The sequence below is a fragment of the Acromyrmex echinatior genome, chromosome 11 (genome assembly GCF_024713525.1).
Source record: "Acromyrmex echinatior isolate Ae372 chromosome 11, ASM2471352v2, whole genome shotgun sequence".
In the NCBI taxonomy this organism is placed as follows: domain Eukaryota; kingdom Metazoa; phylum Arthropoda; class Insecta; order Hymenoptera; family Formicidae; genus Acromyrmex; species Acromyrmex echinatior.
The window spans coordinates 1,371,352-1,390,580 of NC_141862.1; the positions used below are offsets into that span (position 1 = coordinate 1,371,352).

A 19,229-nucleotide genomic window follows, 5' to 3' on the forward strand; every position below is an offset into this window, starting at 1 on the left:
TGTTTTAAACCTACAGATTTTGAGAAAATCAATTGGATAAATTAAAATAATTCTGTATATACACATACATATATACACAGATGCGTGTATGATGTATTGTATATAGGTATTAGGTGTTGGAATTAATTCGTAGCGTTTTTTAATGAAAGAATGTTATTTATTTCACATGAGCATTAAAAAATACATTAATGAAAGTACTTCCCATCACTTGTAAAACGCTACGAATTAATTCCAACACCTAATATATTACTAGTGTTTGGACGATATAGATTGATCTCGGTTTCGTCTCGTTATTGGGACCGAATCGAGACCAAGACTTTGCTTTTAAATCGAGACCGAGATTGAGACTATCGCGCCGAGTCTCGAACATCTCGGTGAGACTGAGAATCTGTTGAACCGGTCATCAAACTTTCATTATGAAACTAATTTTTTATTACTAAAACAATTCTTTTTAGACAAATAACATCTAAGGGGAAATAGATTTTACTGAACGAAGAGTCGTTTGCGAACATCAGTTGTTTTAAGATGCATCCAGATTACCGAGCCGAACATCTAGCCGAATATTTCGGAAAATAATAAATGCTTATCGAAATGTTTGCAGCATGAGATTCGACTCAATCATCATAGATGCACGTTTATCATTCATTTGTTCGCAGTAAAAATATAATTCGTAAAAAAAATTTCGATTCGAGATCAACGATACTCTCGACTAGAGATCGAGACCGAAACATAATCAGGTGAGATCGAGAATTTCGAAACCGAATCCGAGACCAAGATAGTTCCGTTTCGTTCCGTCGAGATGAGACCGAAATACTATGTTAATCATATTTTTTTATTAAAAGCTTTTCATAAAAACATCTCCATTATGTTTAAAATATATTTAAAAAATTATAATTACTTTATTTCTTAATTATAATTATTTTATTTCTATGATTCTGTATATTTATATGCGTTATTGTTATATGAATTATTTTATTTTTATAGTAAGAATGCTGATAAGATTTTCCGCAGGTTTCCTTACCCTCGCATCAAATGTTGGTATTCATATTATAAAACAAAATTTATATAACAAAGTTGGTATTGATAAAACGAAAGACATAAAGTTTAGGACGTCTTTCACGTTTTAATTTAGTTAATTGACGATTAACTCAAAAGCGTCTGCTTATCGGAGCAATTGATTCTTACATAATAAATTAATCAGTTATGTTCAATCTCTCTACGAGCAAAGTTGAGTTTCGAAACCTCAAAAAAATGTTATAATACAATCTTTTTGTTCAATGTATGCAGCAAAGATGCAAGGGTTTCAAAAGATTTATTTTTAATACGAAATATACGAATTTCAAATTTTTTATACTTTTTTCAGAGTAGTGGAAAGTACAATTAAATTTTTTACTGATATAATTCATTTATCTTAAACATAGTAAATTAAATATTTGATAAATTAAGTTTGTGTTAAATGAGACAATATGAGACAGTATAAGATAGTATACCGGAGATACTCTATGTATATGAAAGTTGGTTTATAACATTCAAATTTTCTAGAATACCTTTATAGTTTATTTACTTTTGGTAGTCGATCTGCTGACTCTCCACTTAAAGCGCTTACCGACAAAATCGCTTATCTTCGTGCTGCGCTCCACAGAGAGCGACGAATGCTATCAGTTTATGGCTACGTGACTACTGTGTCCAATCCGGGGAGCGTGTCTGGACGCTGGCGATGGCTAACTAATGGCAAAGGAAAATTGATAGGAAATCACTAAGTTCACAAAGAAATGTTACTCATTGTTTCCGAATCACAAGCCATAAGGCGGTTTAATGTAAACTCAAATGAATATTTGAAACGTACAGATCGAAAAAGTAGAGACGTAATTGCATGCGTTATGTATACGACAACTATATCAGTATCGTATTACTAGATTAGAAACCAGAGAGTTGCTGTCCTAGAGATGAAATCTCTGAAACCAATAAATTCATTTAGAGTATGATGAAATCTATAGTAGGAGTACGAGAAAATCTACAATTTAAGCATTGATCTGACGGTGCGAGCAATTACCTTAACGACATGAGCAGTAATCGATGCCGATTTCGCAATAAAAATAAAGTGATGACTAATCTTACCGAAGACTAACTTAAAATCAATTGCTGAGATTTACAAAAGATCCGCAGAACGCCATGACATCAGAGAGAGAAAAAGAAAAATCGGAAAAATAGAACTGACTCAAGCGCCGCAACTAACACTTACAACGCTACAAGTTGCTCGCGTTTGAGGTCCCGCAAGGGTATATGTATACATATATAAGGTGCGCAACTAAGTTCCCGCTGTTTGTCAACAGATGGCTCCAGCAGTAAGTTTTATCGTGATGGTATACGAGCTCTGTCAGAAAGATGGGAAAAAGTAGCTAGCGATGGGCAATACTTTCAATGATTCATTTGTAACCATTTTTTTCACAATAAAGTTGCATTTTCACCAAAATAACAGCGAGAACTTAGTTGCGCACCTAATATATATATAAGGAGATCGTCGAATGGCCCGGGCAACATTCTTATTCTTTCTCCTGCCCAACAACATGACTCAAGGACATTTCCGAAGAGTCAGAAAGGACTCCCAGCAATCTTAATCTTGTTTTTAGCATTCTTCCAGGACAGGAGGACCTGTTTTATCATTCTCCTTCGTGTTCGTCATCCCATGCGAAGAGCAGATTACAGAGATCACAGGGTCAGCGGCTTTCCCCCTCCACTCTTACTGCCTCGCTCTTTACCTCTCCCGCCATTGCATCGTCATTACGTAAAAGCTCATATATAATTTTTTCAACTTTCGCCGATATAAAAATGGAATTTGATACTGGGCGATAGATTTCATCATATTCTAAGTGAATTTATCGGTTTCAGAGGTTCCACCTCTAGGGCAGAAACCCTCTGATTTCGTGAGCTCTCTCCTTCATCTTATTGATGTAATAGAAATAATTGTATAATTCTTTGGTTGGATTATAAACTTTGGCGTAGCCAAAAGGTTGGCAATACAAGCGGTCTTTACGTTTTTATACGTACGGCCCTTTAAAACCTGTTTTATATGTTTATATTCTTCGCTATTAGAGTAACAGCTACTTGTGTTATAATACCGATGTAAACTATCGTTTACGATATTTTATAATAGTATAGTTATATTGTTACTATTATTATTAAACGTGCTATAGAAAGATAATCTATTTCGCCGGCTTAATGGAAGTTGTATATTGTTTGAGATCGTTAAATCGTAAAAAAATAATAATTCTTTCGTTTGATTAGCAGTAATTGTTGTTGGACGTGAAATGAGTTTGTAAATTCATCTCTAGCACGAGATCTTAATTCTCGCTAAAGCTACCAATTTATCGTTTTTTTTTATTTCAAATTAATTCGTTACACATACAGACAACGGCAACGGACCATCGAAGATTCGAGAACAATTCAATCACGCGCGCGAGCGCAGCTCCGACGAATACGTCACGCGCGGCCACCAATCCCACGCGCGGATTTTCTTGCGCACATAACTATTACGTCGAACGTCGTTAGAAAAGAATTCGAGGCACAAATTAATCTTATACAACAAATACCACGCAAAAATTACAATTGTGATAAAATTCTATTGGACTTTTTCAAGAAGAGAGTCCAGGCCACGAAGGCAATATATGCACCGATTGTCGCCGATCTCTCTCTCTCTCTTAGTATTTAGAGTCTCGCTATTATATCGTGTCGAAAACCGTCAAGTAAAACCGCTGTAAGGAAGATTCCTTCGAGAACCGACGAGAAAATGGCCGCAATTTTCTACTTCTATTTTGTACTTCTATTACTTAAATAATTCGGATTGTATCGAATATTTTGCGATAATTATTTATGTGTACTTGTGATTGTAAAATTTGAAGTAAATCTTTAGTTAAACTACAAAGAAACGGAGTTTTCTTCATTGTCGTGCGTTATATCAGCCGTGTGCCGTCCACTCACTTTAATCTTTACGCGCGGTGCATTCTCGCACATATATGTACATATAACTGAATGATGAACCGAGCTATGTGATGAACCGAGAATGTGATTAGTCGAGCTTTCATAAAATCGATCTGAAATTGTCCACTCATAAATTGAAAGTTTTAACATCCTCTTCAATTATGACTGAGATCAAGCTGATAGGCAAAAAGAACTCCTTATCAAACAATTATAATTGTAAACATTTTTATATTTTCCATTTAAATCGAAAACTTAGTTTTGGAGAGCCATACTAACAAAAAAAATATAGCTTCGTGCATCAATTAACTGATATGGTGACTTTCAGTGTGAAAAAACTTGTATTTACTATGATTTACTTGCATTTACCGAGTCGGAAAGTATAAATACACACCGTTTTCAAGAATTTTAAAACAGCAAATGCGATGATGCTAGTTAAAATTACGGGAAATGGTTTTACATATCTTACGGTTTCAATTGCTTGGAATTAATATAAATTAACATTGACTTGTTGTTTTATGTCAAACTTTGAGATAAAAGCCACATATAAAAACTATACCTTTTAGATTTTTATGCAACAAATTATTTCATAGATATTCAAGTTGTTTTTGGATAGTTATGTTAATGTATACTTTTTGAGCGTCCTTCGGTACCGCAATACCTTAAGAGTGTTATAGTCGCGGCACAAGTTACACTATTGGAAGAAATTTACATCTATGCTTGAGACTATAATGGAGTTAGTATAGGGTCGTCATCGTCATCGTCGTCGAGGCTGTTCGCCGCTGCTGATGTCGACAACGACAAAGCAAAAATCACTTCAACAACGCTTATATACCCTTTACCCTTCCAAGACGTCTCACCCACCAATATCTCTTCTATCCAATCAGAGGCTTTTTGTCGCTACATTGAATTGCATTAAAATTCGGATCCTCACACAGGCAACAGCACTTTGACACAGGTCTGACTGAATATCGGCCGGAGAAAAGCTGGTTATAGGGGTAAAATTTATCTACATCACCCGTTTTTCACCAATCAGTATTCGGTGTTGTCACATCCACAGCAACTTCATTTTGTCCAATAATTATTTTTCGAACATTCTCGCTACCAGGCCCGAATAATATACACAGGCATCTTCTAGAACGCACCTGACCCTTCTCCAACAGCGGCGCGGTCAATGGAGGAGGACTTTAGTAACGCCCCCGGGGGGTGTAAACTCAGAAGGGAAGACAGAGTAGAGCGGTACGCGTTGCATAGCGCGGGCGCGCACAAAATTCAGGCTCCCTGTCCGACCACCCGCCGCTTTAAGTTAAGCTCCGCGTGCGAACATAATTCTTTTTCTAAGTACTAATTCCATTTTTAATTCTAGAAATAATTATAAAATCTAATTCCATTTCTAATTCTAGAAGTAATCATAAAATCTAATTCCATTTTTCTAATTCTAGACGTATCATAAGATCTAAATTTTAATTTGTAATAATTCAACTTAATGTAAAGATAAGTCTACTTTCGCGTAAGAATTAATCATCACGTCCATTAACCAATGTACTAACGTGAATCATTGTTAAATATATACCTAATGAACTTTAACTCAAGTGTGAACTTAGTGAATATAATTCTTGCTAGCTTTAACATTTTCAATATAAAATATATCGGTCGTTGCTAAACATTAACAACAGTGAGGAAGCAATCCATTGGCGTGATCTGAATCGACAATTGGTTCATCTTCGAAGCTGTAGAAGCCTTCCCTGACCACTTCTTTCTGCTGGCATTCATCGGGAACACCAGAGAACACTAACTGGGCATCGCAAGGTAAACAAACTTCTTTCTATTGGGAATACAAATTAGTTCGGTCCGTTTTTTGTGTTCAAAACAAATGAATGAACAGATTAATTAAAATATTGTCGCTGGCTACTACTTTTTCCCATCTCTCAGGCAATTTTCGAATTCCATCTCGAAAAAAATGACTCGTCTTTGGAGGCGATCCAATTTTGGAGCCAATTTTCGATTTCTGCGAAAGAAGTGAACCGATGACTTGCCAAATCGTGCTGCATCCTTCGGAACAACCAGTAATCAGAAGGAGCAATGTCCGGAGAATACGGCGGGTGCGGTAAAACATTCCATTTGAGCGTTTCCAAATATTTTTTTACAACTTTTACAACATGAAGCCGAGCGTTGTCATGAAGAAAAATAACTTTATCATTTCTTTGCTCGTATTCCGGCCGTTTTTCTCACAATGCACGGCTCAAACGAATCAATTGTAGCCGATACTGATCGCCCGTAATGAAATCGCCAGGTTTCAGCAGCTCATAGTAAACAACACCCTTTTGGTCCCAGATACAGAGCATGATCTTCGAACCATGAATGTTCGGCTTTGGTGTTAATGTTGAGGTCGATGGCAACGGTTGACCGGGCTTAGCGTAGTATTTTTTCTTCTTGGGGTGGTCATAGAATATTCACTTCTCATATCCAGTCACAATCCGATGCAAAAAATCTTTTCTTTGTTGTCTTTGAATCAGCTGTTCGCAAGTGAAAAATCGGCTTTCAACATCTTTCGGTTTCAGTTCATAAGGCACCCAATTTCCTTGTTTTTGAATTATCCATGGCTCTCAATCGTGCAGAAATAGCTTGTTGAGTCCCAATGATTCTGCAAGCTCCTCTTGCGTTTAACTCTGATCTTCGAGTAATGCCTCTAATTCTTTGTCTCTTCGAATTTTTTTAGCTATCCAGAGAGAGGCTTGTCTTCAACATTGAAATCTCCATCCTTGAAACGTCGAAACCATTTCCTACATGATTTATCAGTTGGAGCAGTGTCACCATAAACTTCGACAAGCATTCGATGGGCTTCACTTTTCTTCCAATTAAAGCAGAAAATTAGTACCTCCCTGGTTGGTTAACAAAAAATTCGACATTTCAAACACAGTAAAAATCAAGGATTTGTATGAAACTCAAAGCGATATAAACTGAATATTATTAGCAGATGTCTAACCTCTCTGAAAACGCCAAAATCAGCTGTCACTATAAACCATTCACTCAGTCGGAACCATCTTTTGGAAAACGGACCGAACTAATTTGTACTCCCAATATATTTCGCTAATTGAAATCTGCCGCCGATGAATCGCACCCAGCATGTGTCCCACACACTCGCGTTCGCGTGAATCCATCGACGCTCGAATTCTAGCGGTTAGTCCGTACTCTACGCAGTTGCATAGTGCATGCTATCTTCGTTATTCTTTCAGCATAGGGAAAACGGCAACATCAAATGAACTGAGTGCTACACTTCCGCGTCAAAAAACGAAAAGAGGGATTATCAAGAGGTCTTTTTATCTATAATACATTCATTTGGGTTACTCTGAACGCTTCAAATCCTATAATGTATGCTTTATATTAACAGTCACTCGGTCATTCCGTCGCAAATTGTCCCGATTGCCCCGAAGTTTTAGAAGGATTCATTGGTTATTTAGGGAGAAAGAGAGAATAACCGTGGAATGATTCGGAGTCCACTATGATCCAAATATCCAGAGCACGCCTTTAATCAATCAATTTATTGGACAAGTCCGACTAAGAGCCATCTCGCGAACCCGCGACGCTTGAACTGCTAGTTTTATTCCAACCTTGTAGTCTCAGGTTAGTTTGAACTTGGAGGACTGGCCGAACCTCCCTAGAAGTAATAAATAACAGTGTCAAAGCGCTGTTGCCTGTATGAGGATCCGTACTATGGCTCCTGAATACTCAGCTAAGAGTTCTGCGTTGGCAATGGCGACACAGAATCAGATGACAGTCTGGTGAAACCGGTAGCCACGTACTCAAGAACGCTTATGTTCATGTTTCGCTCGCCTTTGGTGCGCCGAGAGTGAACGAGACAGCGAGCTCCGTCTTACACTAGTCGCTTGTTTCAAACCACCGAAAATGCTTTCTTGGCAATCTTGGTCACTCAGCGATCCTCGGCCAGGGATGCCATTTCAAAGATGATTCACGACATCGCGACTAATGCCATTAGTCGACAGAGCCGGCTCTAGTTAAATTGGACTCTAGTTAATTAGGTGCATAAAAATGCGAGCCTGATTCTTGAAAAATTGAAAATGAAATAATTTATTTCAAATAATAAAAATTATATTATTACAAATATATAAAGTAAACATAAAATAAACATAAAAGTTTTATGTTTTGTGATAAAATTCGTAATAAAATCTTTTATATTATAAAACATTTTATAATAAAACCTTGAAATAATAATCCCTGAAAGACCTGAAAATAATAATCTTAAAAACAAACTTTTTCCGCTTTTACTGAAACAAAGTCGTTGATCACATTAGAAAAACTAGTCTCATTTCTCCTACTGACATCATCGCTTCTCGTCCGCGGTCCTGGGTCCGCTCGCGGAGCGAGAGGTGGACCGTCGGCTCCGGCGTATGAACAACTCTGCGCCAGGTCCCGACGGTGTATCCTACCGTGACCTCCGTGGGGCGGAGCGGGGAGCGGCTCCTCACGGCGCTTTATAACATCTGCCTGCGGCTCGAGGCAGTCCCCGCGTCCTGGAAGACCTCCAACACTGTGTTGATACACAAGAAAGGAGACCGGGGCATGTTGGAGAACTGGCGCCCTCTCGCTCTGGGGGACACCGTCCCCAAACTCTTCGCCGCGCTCTTGGCCGACCGATTGACCGACTGGGCGATCACTCACGGGAAGCTCTGCTCCGCGCAGAAGGGCTTCCTGCGGGACGAGGGGTGCTACGAGCACAACTTCGTCCTGCAGGAAGTTCTGACGCACGCCAAGCGCTCTAAGCGCCAGGCGGTCGTCGCGTGGCTGGATCTGTCCAACGCGTTTGGATCGATCCCGCACGCGACGATCCGCCGCGCGCTTATAAGATCCGCGGTGCCGCGGGGTCTCATAGCGATATGGGACTCCATGTACGATGGTTGCACAACGAGGGTGGGAACCGCCGAGGGTCACACAGCACCCATCCCCATCCGGTCGGGCGTCCGCCAGGGTTGTCCGCTAAGCCCAATCATTTTCAACCTGGCCATTGACTCGGTCGTCCGTGTGGCGGCCGAGATGGATGACGGGTATTCCCTCCATGGGAATACCTGGTCGGCATTGGCTTACGCGGATGACATTGCACTACTGGTCCAGACGCCCGAGGGGATGGGGAGGATGCTAGCCTCTGTGGAGGCGGAGGCAGCGTCGGTGGGGTTGCGGTTCAACCCTGCAAAGTGTGCCACCCTGCACATCAGTGCGGGGAATGGCGGCAGGGTCCTACCGATGCCATTCCAAATCCAGGGAGAGACGATCAACCCCCTGGCTCAGGGTGAGTCGTACACTCACCTCGGCGTTCCAACGGGGTTCTCCGTGGATCAGACGCCCTACGCCGCCGTCGGGGACATCGTCTCGGACCTGCGCGCTGTTGACCGCTCACTCCTTGCCCCGTGGCAGAAGATAGAAGCACTGGGGACTTTCATCCTACCCAGGTTGGACTTTCTGCTCCGGGGGGCCAGAGTGTTTAAGGGTCCCCTCACGGCCGTGGACCTCAACATCCGAAGGAGTGTCAAATCCTGGCTCAACCTCCCTCAGCGAGCAAGCGCGGAGGGAGTCTACATGCCGCCCCGCTGGGGGGAATGTGGACTCCTGCCGCTCTCTGACCTCGCCGACGTCCTCACGGTTGCCCACGCGTACCGTATGTTAACGGTGCGCGATGGCGCCGTGAGGGGGTTGGCGTGGGAATCGCTGAGGGGAGTGGTTGGGCGCAGGATCGGCCACGCCCCTGGTTGCGAGGATATCGCCTCCTTCCTATCCGGCTCGCTGGATGGAAGGATGAGGGGCGGAGGGGAGGCTTCGCTCTGGTCGAGTGTGCGGAACGCTGCGCTCAGACAGTCCGAGAGGTTGTCCCTGCGTTGGCGGTGGGTCGAAGCCACGGAGGAGATAACATTGGAATGTCGGGGGCCCAGGGGGGCAGCGGTTAAGATTCCGCCTGGAGCGCGCGACCAGGTAGTGAGTCGGTTGCGCTCAGCTGTAGCAGAGCACTACGCTAATAGGTTGCTCAGCAAGCCTGACCAGGGTAAGGTCTTTGAGGTGTCGTCGCGGAGCCGAGTGAGCAATCACTTTATCCGTGGCGGCAGCTTCACCCGCTTCGCCGATTGGCGCTTTATTCACAAGGCCCGATTAGACGTTCTTCCTCTCAACGGCGCACGACGTTGGGAGGCTAATGACAAGCGCTGTCGGCGGTGCGGTGAGGTATCGGAGACATTACTCCATGTGCTCTGTCACTGCGGCATCCATTCCGCCGCGATACAGCTGAGGCACGACGCTGTCCTGCACCGCCTTTGGAAGGCCACTCGCCTTCCAGGGGTAGTGCGGGTTAATCAGCGGGTGGAGGGCGTCAGCGACGAATTGTGGGCGCTACGACCTGATCTTGTGGTCAGGCACGAGCCCTCCAAAAGTGTCGTCATATGCGACGTCACGGTGCCATTCGAAAACCGCTGGACGCTTTTCGAGGACGCCAGGGCGAGGAAAATTGCCAAATACTCGCCTCTGGCAGAGGAGCTACAGCGGCGAGGGTACCGTGTCGTCGTAACGGCCTTCGTTATCGGCGCCCTCGGCTCGTGGGATCCGAGGAATGAGGCGGTGTTGAGACTGCTGCAGGTTGGCAACCAATATGCAGCTATGATGCGGCGTCTCATTGTCTCGGATACCATACGCTGGTCACGCGACATTTATGTGGAGCATGTGTCCGGCATCCGCCAGTGCCTGGCTCCCTCCCGTCCCCGAGGGGATCATCTCGCGACGCCACCGAGAGCGGTTCGTCGGCGCTGGCTCGCCGAGGAGAGAAGCGCACAGGACGCGGCGCGTCGCGGTCCGGATTGTGTGAGTGTCGCGTAATTTATTATGTCCTTGTCTTGGCCCCCCCTTTTTAAACCTAGCAGGAGAGAGTGGCCCAATGCCCAACTATATTTACCATTTTTACTGTGATATCTATTATTTGACTGTTGGGCGAACCCCTCTCTGCTGGTTTTATTTATTTATTTATTTATAACTGTGTATACTTTTTTGTATAGCTTCTTCTTTTTTTTGTTGTCTAGCTATGCTATTTTATCTTCTTGTCTGTTTCTATTTTATTTCTCTTTTCTTTTTTTTTCTTTTATCTTTATTTCTTTTTTCTTTTTATACTGTTTTATTTTTTTTCCTTTCCGTTGTGGGGCTCTGACTGTCCGAGTGTGAATGCCGCGAAAAACAATATTATTTTTTATGCGAGTATGAGTGTGCGTGATTTTTATATACTTTGTTTCTTTATCTATTTACTTTTTTTTATATGTGTATAATTTATTGCCGCGCGCGCTCCCCCGGAACTTTTATTATTTGACGACATTTCTGTGATATTCCGGGGGAGCCCATTACTGTGATTACGCATCTTCCCAGCATGCGTGCTGGGGAGATAAGTCTACTGTGATATTTTTCTGCGTAGGCTGGGGGGCTTGCTCCCCAGCCTCCTAGTTGTAATGGCCCACGCGGGGGGGGCTCTTGTCCCCCGCAAAGATATATATGTTTATTTTGCGCGCGGCATAGCCGCATTTATTTGTATTACCCCAGAGGGGAATTGTCCCTCTGGGGAAAATAATTGAGAAAAATAAAGTGAGCTAATCTGTTCTTATCAGCTTAATATCTGATACAGTCCCAATAAGGGGCTCAGTATATTAATCTATTTTTTGGGACCAGGCGGAGCCTTTTTGCTCGGAGCTTGCTCCGACCTTGCCACGGGTCGACCCTGCATTGCATTGCAGCAGGGTACGGCCCAGCAGTGTAATTCAACTAAATTTCTATTATATTTTACCTGCCTGGTCTCAAGAAATGGATGCGATAGTGGTGGAGTGCGCGAATCAATGGAAAAGTGACTAAGTGGACATTTCGGACTTTGGCGCGATACTGAGCCCCCTGCGTCGTCGGCGGCCTGTGGAGGTAAGTTCCATGCGATAGAGCGAGTTTTCAGCTTTAATTTGATGTATAACAAATATAAGTTTCAATTTATAATAATCGAGTAACAGCTGAACGCATGGAACATGACGGCCGCCGCGGCGCAACACCCGCGCGTTGTACCTGACGCATCCGCCGCTGACAACCTCAATGCAGCGTTACTCGCTGCTAAACGTGTTATTTATTTATTTATTTATTTATGTATTTATCCGTTGTTTAATTTATTCATTTTATATATTTGTTACGCCGACCATCAGGAGTTGTCACCGGTGCACAACGGATACATCGTGCACCGGAGCATACGGGCTGTCACGGCGGCTGCATGCGCGATCTAGCTCGGAGATTTTAATTAAATTATTTATTTATTAACTTATTTATTTATATATTTATTTATATCGAGTGTGAGTGTTCGCGTTTTGCCGAGAAGCGATTTCGTGAAGTGATACGCGCCGCGTTCATAGTTTAGGTGTGCAGTGTACGTGACTGTCGTTGCAAAGTTCTAGAAGATTCAAAGTTTTAAATTTCGTTAAAATCCGTTGAGGTTCACAAAACCATCGTGATCGGGAGTGCGTTCCAAAAGCTATCAATTTCGGAACGTTCGCAAAACCACTCCCGGTGACCCGCGCTCCGAAAACCAGATACCCGCGTACAAGCAATACGATTGGTTAGTACAGTGCCGCGAGTGCGAATAACTTATTATCACTGGAAATTGCACTGTATTCGCCCAGTGGATCTGTTATCGCGAGTGCACTTGGCTTTTAAGTAAATTTGCTAATTTTTTTCTTTTTTTATTGTATACTATTTTTCTATTTGTATTCCTATTCTTATTTATATTTTTATTGTTATTTTTATTTTTATTTTTTTTTGAGTAATATCATTAGAGTGCACTCGCCATGGTGGATCCACAAGTGCATTATATAGACTACCCGCTGCCCCCTAGAGTTAAATGTATCAAATGTTTCGGTGCTGAGGGGGCAGGAAAAGTTAAAGGCGAATACAGCGACCCGCCGCATTTAGCGAAACACTTGAAAAAATGCCACCCGGGAGACACATTAAACTATAAATGCTCAATTTGTAATCTAAGGAGGACTGGTAAATACCCTTAGAGATGTCAAGGCACATTACGCCGAGTGCCATGTGTCTCCCGCAGTGGATGCGGGGTCCAAGCACTCGCGGTAGCCTCGGCGAGTGCAGTGGTGCGGGTCAACCGATAGCCAGCCGCGCGGCTAAAGCGACCACGCGATTGGCGGAGACGGTTGGAGGTACGGATAAGCGCCGTGCCGTGGGATCGCGGCAACTCACGCTGCCGTTCGCAACCACTCATCGCCATCCACAGCAGCCGGTGAGGCAAGGGCCCCAAGGAGCGAGTCAATGACACCGACGAGCAGGTCCCCTTCATATGCGGCAGTCATTGCGGGCCCATCGCTCAGGAGCACGACAACTTCCACCACAGCCCGCAGTAAGACTGTCGCGAAAGGCGCCACGCCCAACACCATGACGACGACAGCCAGGAGATCCGGCGAGGCCGCCGCAACGAGGAAGCCGCCTACGACCGCCACGGTGAGTAAACCGCGTGTGTTGTCGGTAGAAACGGTTAGGTTGCCTGTCGGCGACATTCAACGAGCAGGCGTGCAAAACGCGGCCAAACCGACGCGCGCTCCCTCTCGCTTCCCGCAGAGAACATCACCGGTGGCGGGGGATCCAAGAACATCGGGCGCAAGGGAGAAATTCGGAGAGGGAGCATACAAGAAGTTGCTCGCAAAAGCCAATCCAACTTCAGCCAGGACAAAGCGGGCAACTAGCGTGCCGGTTGAGAAAAGCGAAGGCACGGCAAGACGGGAGCGCGTCTCCCCACACCCTCCTCCCAAAGGAATAGACATCTTCCTATCGTCGACATCGGAGGAGGAGGGCACGCCATACCAGCCCGGCGGCGTGGGGAGACTGAGGTTAAGAAGAAAGAGGGTGACCGGACCACCCCCAAAAACGACACCAAAAGAGGGGGTGGTCACAAGAGCCAGGCGGTCCACCAGCGCTCCCGTTGAGAAGAGTGCCTTGAATGCGCCTGACGGCTCTGGACCGGCCATCGTCCAGAGCGACAGGCAACCCGACGTCGCAAAACGCAGGGGGCCGTTACACCAGCAGAGGCCAACCGGAGAGGACGCCCCCTGCGAGGCTCCCCAGCCTGTCCCCGACCATCAGGGGCAGTCCATCGGGGAGCCTAGGCGAGACACGGACACCCATCTCGTCCGCGACGTCGTTACCGGCAACACTCACCACTTGCACGGTGACGACCACCTGTGGAAGCCCCATAACATCCACGGGCTTCACAGGTGGCGTGGGGAGGCTGATGACACCTCCGAGCCTCTCCCAAACGAGCATCCTCCCGACCATCGGGGAGGAAGGAACGCCACCGTGCGTGGCGGTCGTCACACCACCATCCAGAGGCGGCAGGAGCACGTCCCCGCTCATTCCACCAAGGCCATCGTCACCGGAGTCTGAGCGGGGACCAGAGGAGCGGCGGCTGGAAGGCGCGGCGCAGCCACCAACTACACCAGTCGTCGAGGGGGACAAACAGTGGGGTGGACAGTGGACGGTGAGCGTGAGGAGAAGAGCGAGGAGGCGACAATTACTCGATACATCCCCCTCCAACTCCGAGTCCCCTCCGACCGCTGGACCATCGCGTTCGCCGCGCATAGCCTCACTATCTGCACTGATAGCGGCGTCGATGAACCGCCATGAGACAAATCTGAATCTCAATAGTACGTACAATAATAGTTGCATGGATCGAACTCCGTCCCGTAAAGTTTTGCCGATAGGAGCGGAGCGTCGTCGCGAGACATCGCCACAGGATCGCGTGGGGGGAGACATCGGTTATGATGCTGGAAAGGTAAGTGCCGAACGTCCGAATGCTCCCATAAATGTATATGATGTGATGTCTCGAGAGAGAGCAGCCGCGTCATCCATCGTGCCACCGCGAATCAACCGTGGGGAGGGCGGTCGGCAGCATCATGGTCGGCGGATCATCCGGACGTTCCTGTCGGTCAGCCGTCGCGGGATCACCCGGTGCCTGCGACTGTCGCGAGGAGGCGTGAGGAGCGGGTGGCCGCCCGCGACGCGCTGCTCGGGCTAAGAACGTTGCTACGATTGTGGATCTGGAGGCGTTCGCGGCTTCGGTCGCAGCGTTCTTCGGGGAGGATGCACTGGTGCTGCAACCCGCGCTCGCGATCGTTCGGTACGCTCACGGTAAGCACCGTACGCGTCAGGCGGTGAGGGGGGGGGTGAGCGTTCGGAGAGAGAGGGCGGGTAGGTTGGGGTCAGCGCCGGCTGACCCTTGTTTAACTGTAAAGATTAGATTTAGTGATCATAGAACTGCAAGGTACAGAATTCATAATATATTCAGGGTATTCCTAGCTAATATGGAAGCATCTAAACAATTCAATATTCTAAAGCATACTATTGAACAATATGTTAAAAATGACGATTCTATTATTGTTGAGATTTCTAACATCACATACACATATCTAGAAATTATACAATTATTATGCACAACATATAAATTTTCTGTTTCTATTTTTATGTAATATAATAAAAACGTGTATGAAAAGCTTATCTTTATTTTTTTCCTTAATTTCCTGTTATAAGATACCTTTTGATAATTTTTGAATGATCAAAATCGGCACTTTTGATAAAAAATTTCATATACAACCAAATATTGTAAACTGCTAACTTTTGGCGATAAATTTAATTATATTTCCCATATGTTATGTCCAAATCCTTGGAAATGTGGTCAAGAAGACAATAAGGGAGAATGGAGAGGGTATGGAAGGATGGTTAGAATCAATCTCACAGGTGTACGAGCGGAGGCGAACACCTGTGAGTTGTACGCATCTTTTCAGTCCCGGAATGTGGGTCAACGTCCGAAGGGACGCTATGTGTTCCGCTGAACAGTGCGAACGTCAGTCCTACTATTTGGGTCAAGGAACTTAATCCCTTTGACCCGGGACTGAACCTCGTGAGATCTCAGATATTAGAGGGAAGTGAATGCGAGAAGTGATTTCAATAAAAGACAGGGAAATACTAAGTTACATTAGTTTTATTAATAATAAAAGAAAGGAATATATAATAAAATAAAATTTTACACAATAAATTTTACATAATAAACTTCTCTCCTTTTTTTTTACATAAAAATATAGTTAACACATTATGGTTGTGTGCGTGCGTGCGTGCGTGCGTGCGTGCGTGTGTGTGTGTGTGTGTGTGTGTGTGTGTGTGTGTCGTGTGTATGCGTGTGCGTGTGTTTAAAAAACATATTATTAATCTAGTTATAATCGATTTGTTTATGGTAAAATGATTGAGTTAGCTAATGTAGTTGTGAGAGTGTGAGTGTGTGTGTCGAGAAGAAAGGGTTAACGAGTATGAGAGGCGAGGAAAGTGTTGCAGGAGCACATCGGGATGAGGTGCTTGTAAAGGACGGTGTAAGAGGTAGGATTTCCTGGAATGTAAACGACTATTCTATCCCCTTCGTTAGAGGATGACAAATATAGTCTGAATAATCGGTCCTAGTCGATCGTCTCAGGATTCGCTTGAAACGGTGGGGGGTGGGAGCTAATCCAAGGGAGGAGGGAGAGGAAATCCTTCTTCGAGAGAAGGAGGGAGAGGGAATCGTCCCTCGAGAGGAGGAGGGGGAGGGAATCGTCCCTCGAGAGGAGGAGGGGGAGGGAATCGTCCCTCGAGAGGAGGAGGGGAATAATTCAGGATTTCCCGAATAGCAGGATCGATGACAGGAGGAGAGATGAGATCTAAGGATTGTGCCAGTTCGTTGGTGAGTAGGAGACCTCGCCAAAATGATCGTCAGTCGGTTGTAACGGGGCGATTATGAGTGGTCCAAGGGGACGGTTTCGGACATAAGGAGTTCGTCCGCGTTTTTTTATGATGTTAGTACGCACTATAAACCGATGGGTTAAAATGACATGTGTGTATGTTTCGTCGGAAACGTGCATAAATGTATATAGATGTGTTTCCATGCGGGGGACGAGGGGATAGACTGGAAGGAATGGCGACTTACTGTTAGCTGGTTGTCCCCAGATATCGGATAGGTTCCGGTAGGTGATCAAGGAGATCCGTCGTCCGTGAAGAGCGTCAGAAGGGCAGTCGCAGTGACGTATGCTTGATAATTCCAGTTGCCCACAATTTCGGACTTCGTATGGAACCGCAAACTCGGGTGATTATCGCGAGTTCAAGTAATTTCCACTGCCCGCGACAATAGTTAATTCGTGCACTATACTGAACTGGATGGTTTAGAATTCGTGCTGACACTGTACGCTTCCGCGGAACCTCTATTTATAAAAAAGGGCGTTGTGCTCTTTGTCTAGGATGCAAAAGTTAGTTGCAATATCACGCGAGATTTACGATTTTTAGCGTCCTATCGTTGTTAATCTAAAGTACATCGTTAGAGGAGTTTCGAGAAGAAAAGAAGTGATTTACATTTTTCTTTAAAGAGCCTAGATTGCTCCAGACGGATGACAAATTCTGTTATTCTCGCGGAAAATATGGCTAGATAAACAGATGGTTACCGTGCACAACTAGTTTTGCATGCAGGGCAACCATTGTCAGTCGCGAGTCTGATCTTAGATAACGCTACCGTGGGAAGTTATCCCATGCGTTTTATTTTTTAAGCGTGACGTGGCGCCTGTTTTCCTAAGATGAAATTGTTGGTCAGTCTCGGACGACAAAGCCTAGATTTTTACTATTGCATGATTTCGGTGCAATTATAATGTTTTTTGCAATCTTGTCTCTTTCGGACTTGCATTAAGGTTATTATTCCTTCCGGGTTGTCATTCCTTCCGGGTTGATTGGCATTTACGAGTTTTCGCGGAGCCTGTCCGGTTCCTCTTTTCAGTTCTGTCAGACCGTTATCAGAAGGCTCCGCTCGAGTCTCGCAGACGCCAACCATAGTCGCGACGTGGAGCCGAAGAAAAGAATCGTGGCGTCTATAGGACGTAACACTCCCAGCCTTAGACAAATATTGGAGTGTGAGAACGCAACATTTGCAAAACAAAAAAAAAGGTATCGATTCTTTTCTTTCGACAATTTGATGGGTTTGATTATATATATGGTCGGACCCACATTTAAGTTGTTATTCCTTACATGTGCGTCCCTTGGTTTATTAGAGAAGCAGAAAGAATAGGACGTTTCTAAAATTCGCCTCTTCAGTTCTTTCGTCCTTTCATTTTACAAGTAAATCAATATCCTGGTATACATCAACATTTTGATATCTGTCCGTAAGTTTATAGCTCATGTCAATAAGAAGCAGGAAAGAAAAATAGGATTCTTTTTGGAATTCTTTCATACTCCTTGTTATGTGTATATACTTATAATAATACAACTAAAGTATTTAGGTGCTCATTGAAAGATACTCCTGCGCATTTTAGTTAACGCTTAGATTTGCTGGAGAATTTGTGTAACTCTATACATGTATGTATATATTTTAATGTTAAATATATATATTATTTTCTCCTTTTTTCTTTTCCCTTAGTATTGGCAAGTGGATGTTGGAATATTTGAAAGAATGAATACCTGAAAGTCGCCAACCTCCCAAAAAAAAGTTTATTGCATTGACCTCTGCAATGATCGAAGGTAGGTCCCATCTCCAGTCTAAAGTGTCTTATCAGTGTGCCGAAATCTTTTGATGCAGCTTCGACACTTATTCCTCCACGGCTTGACATTTATTGTCGTTTTACCGCAGGTCGAACAGTTTTTGCAGTCGTCCACAGATTCTATATGGACGAGGCAAGGGCCATGCAGCATCCTTTATTTGGGATTTCTGCGTGGCAACGCAGATTTTTATCGGGATGCTTTGGCAGACCCAGTGTCCCTTCAGTGACGTAATGCACTGAGGTTTCGGTCAAATATCGAAACTGTCAACTAAATTTTTAATTGAAGTATGAAGATCTTTATACGATCTAATGATCTGGAGATGGTGATAGTGCACTGGCAAATTATAATTGACGATCAGGTGGAACTTTGCATACGAGGAAAATTCTTTTAAGAGGGAGGAGGAAAGCAGGACAATTTGCCTAAGAATAAAGGAAAGATGTTGTTCTTAATTAATCTTACTTCAGCAAGAATCAGCTATATAAATCTCCTGTTAGTTTTTCCTAGTATAGTGATTCTAAAAAAAATTTATTATTATTATTATTATTATTACTATTATACTTCCCCTGAATTTCCCTTATTATATAATAATATATATATATATATATATATATATATATATATATATGTATATATGT

General features: G+C 44.0%; 2 protein-coding genes and 1 non-coding gene across 3 annotated transcripts in view; 1 reads left to right on the plus strand and 2 right to left on the minus strand.

Moving 5' to 3' along the window:
• Positions 1–19,229, minus strand: part of LOC105152417 (uncharacterized) — a 274,163-nt gene that overhangs the window by 75,983 nt on the left and 178,951 nt on the right. The window lies entirely within an intron of this gene.
• On the minus strand, positions 1,783–19,152 carry LOC147908002 (uncharacterized). Its single transcript, XM_087411031.1, has 2 exons — positions 2,054–19,152; positions 1,783–1,955 (listed from the first exon to the last, which is right to left on the minus strand). The coding sequence occupies exon 1, from the start codon at positions 14,803–14,805 to the stop codon at positions 14,068–14,070; it is 738 nt and encodes a 245-aa protein (XP_087267157.1). The 5' UTR covers positions 14,806–19,152; the 3' UTR covers positions 1,783–1,955; positions 2,054–14,067.
• LOC147908003 (U2 spliceosomal RNA) lies at positions 11,581–11,767 on the plus strand. Its single transcript, XR_015546825.1, has one exon. It is a non-coding gene; the product is annotated as a U2 spliceosomal RNA (small nuclear RNA).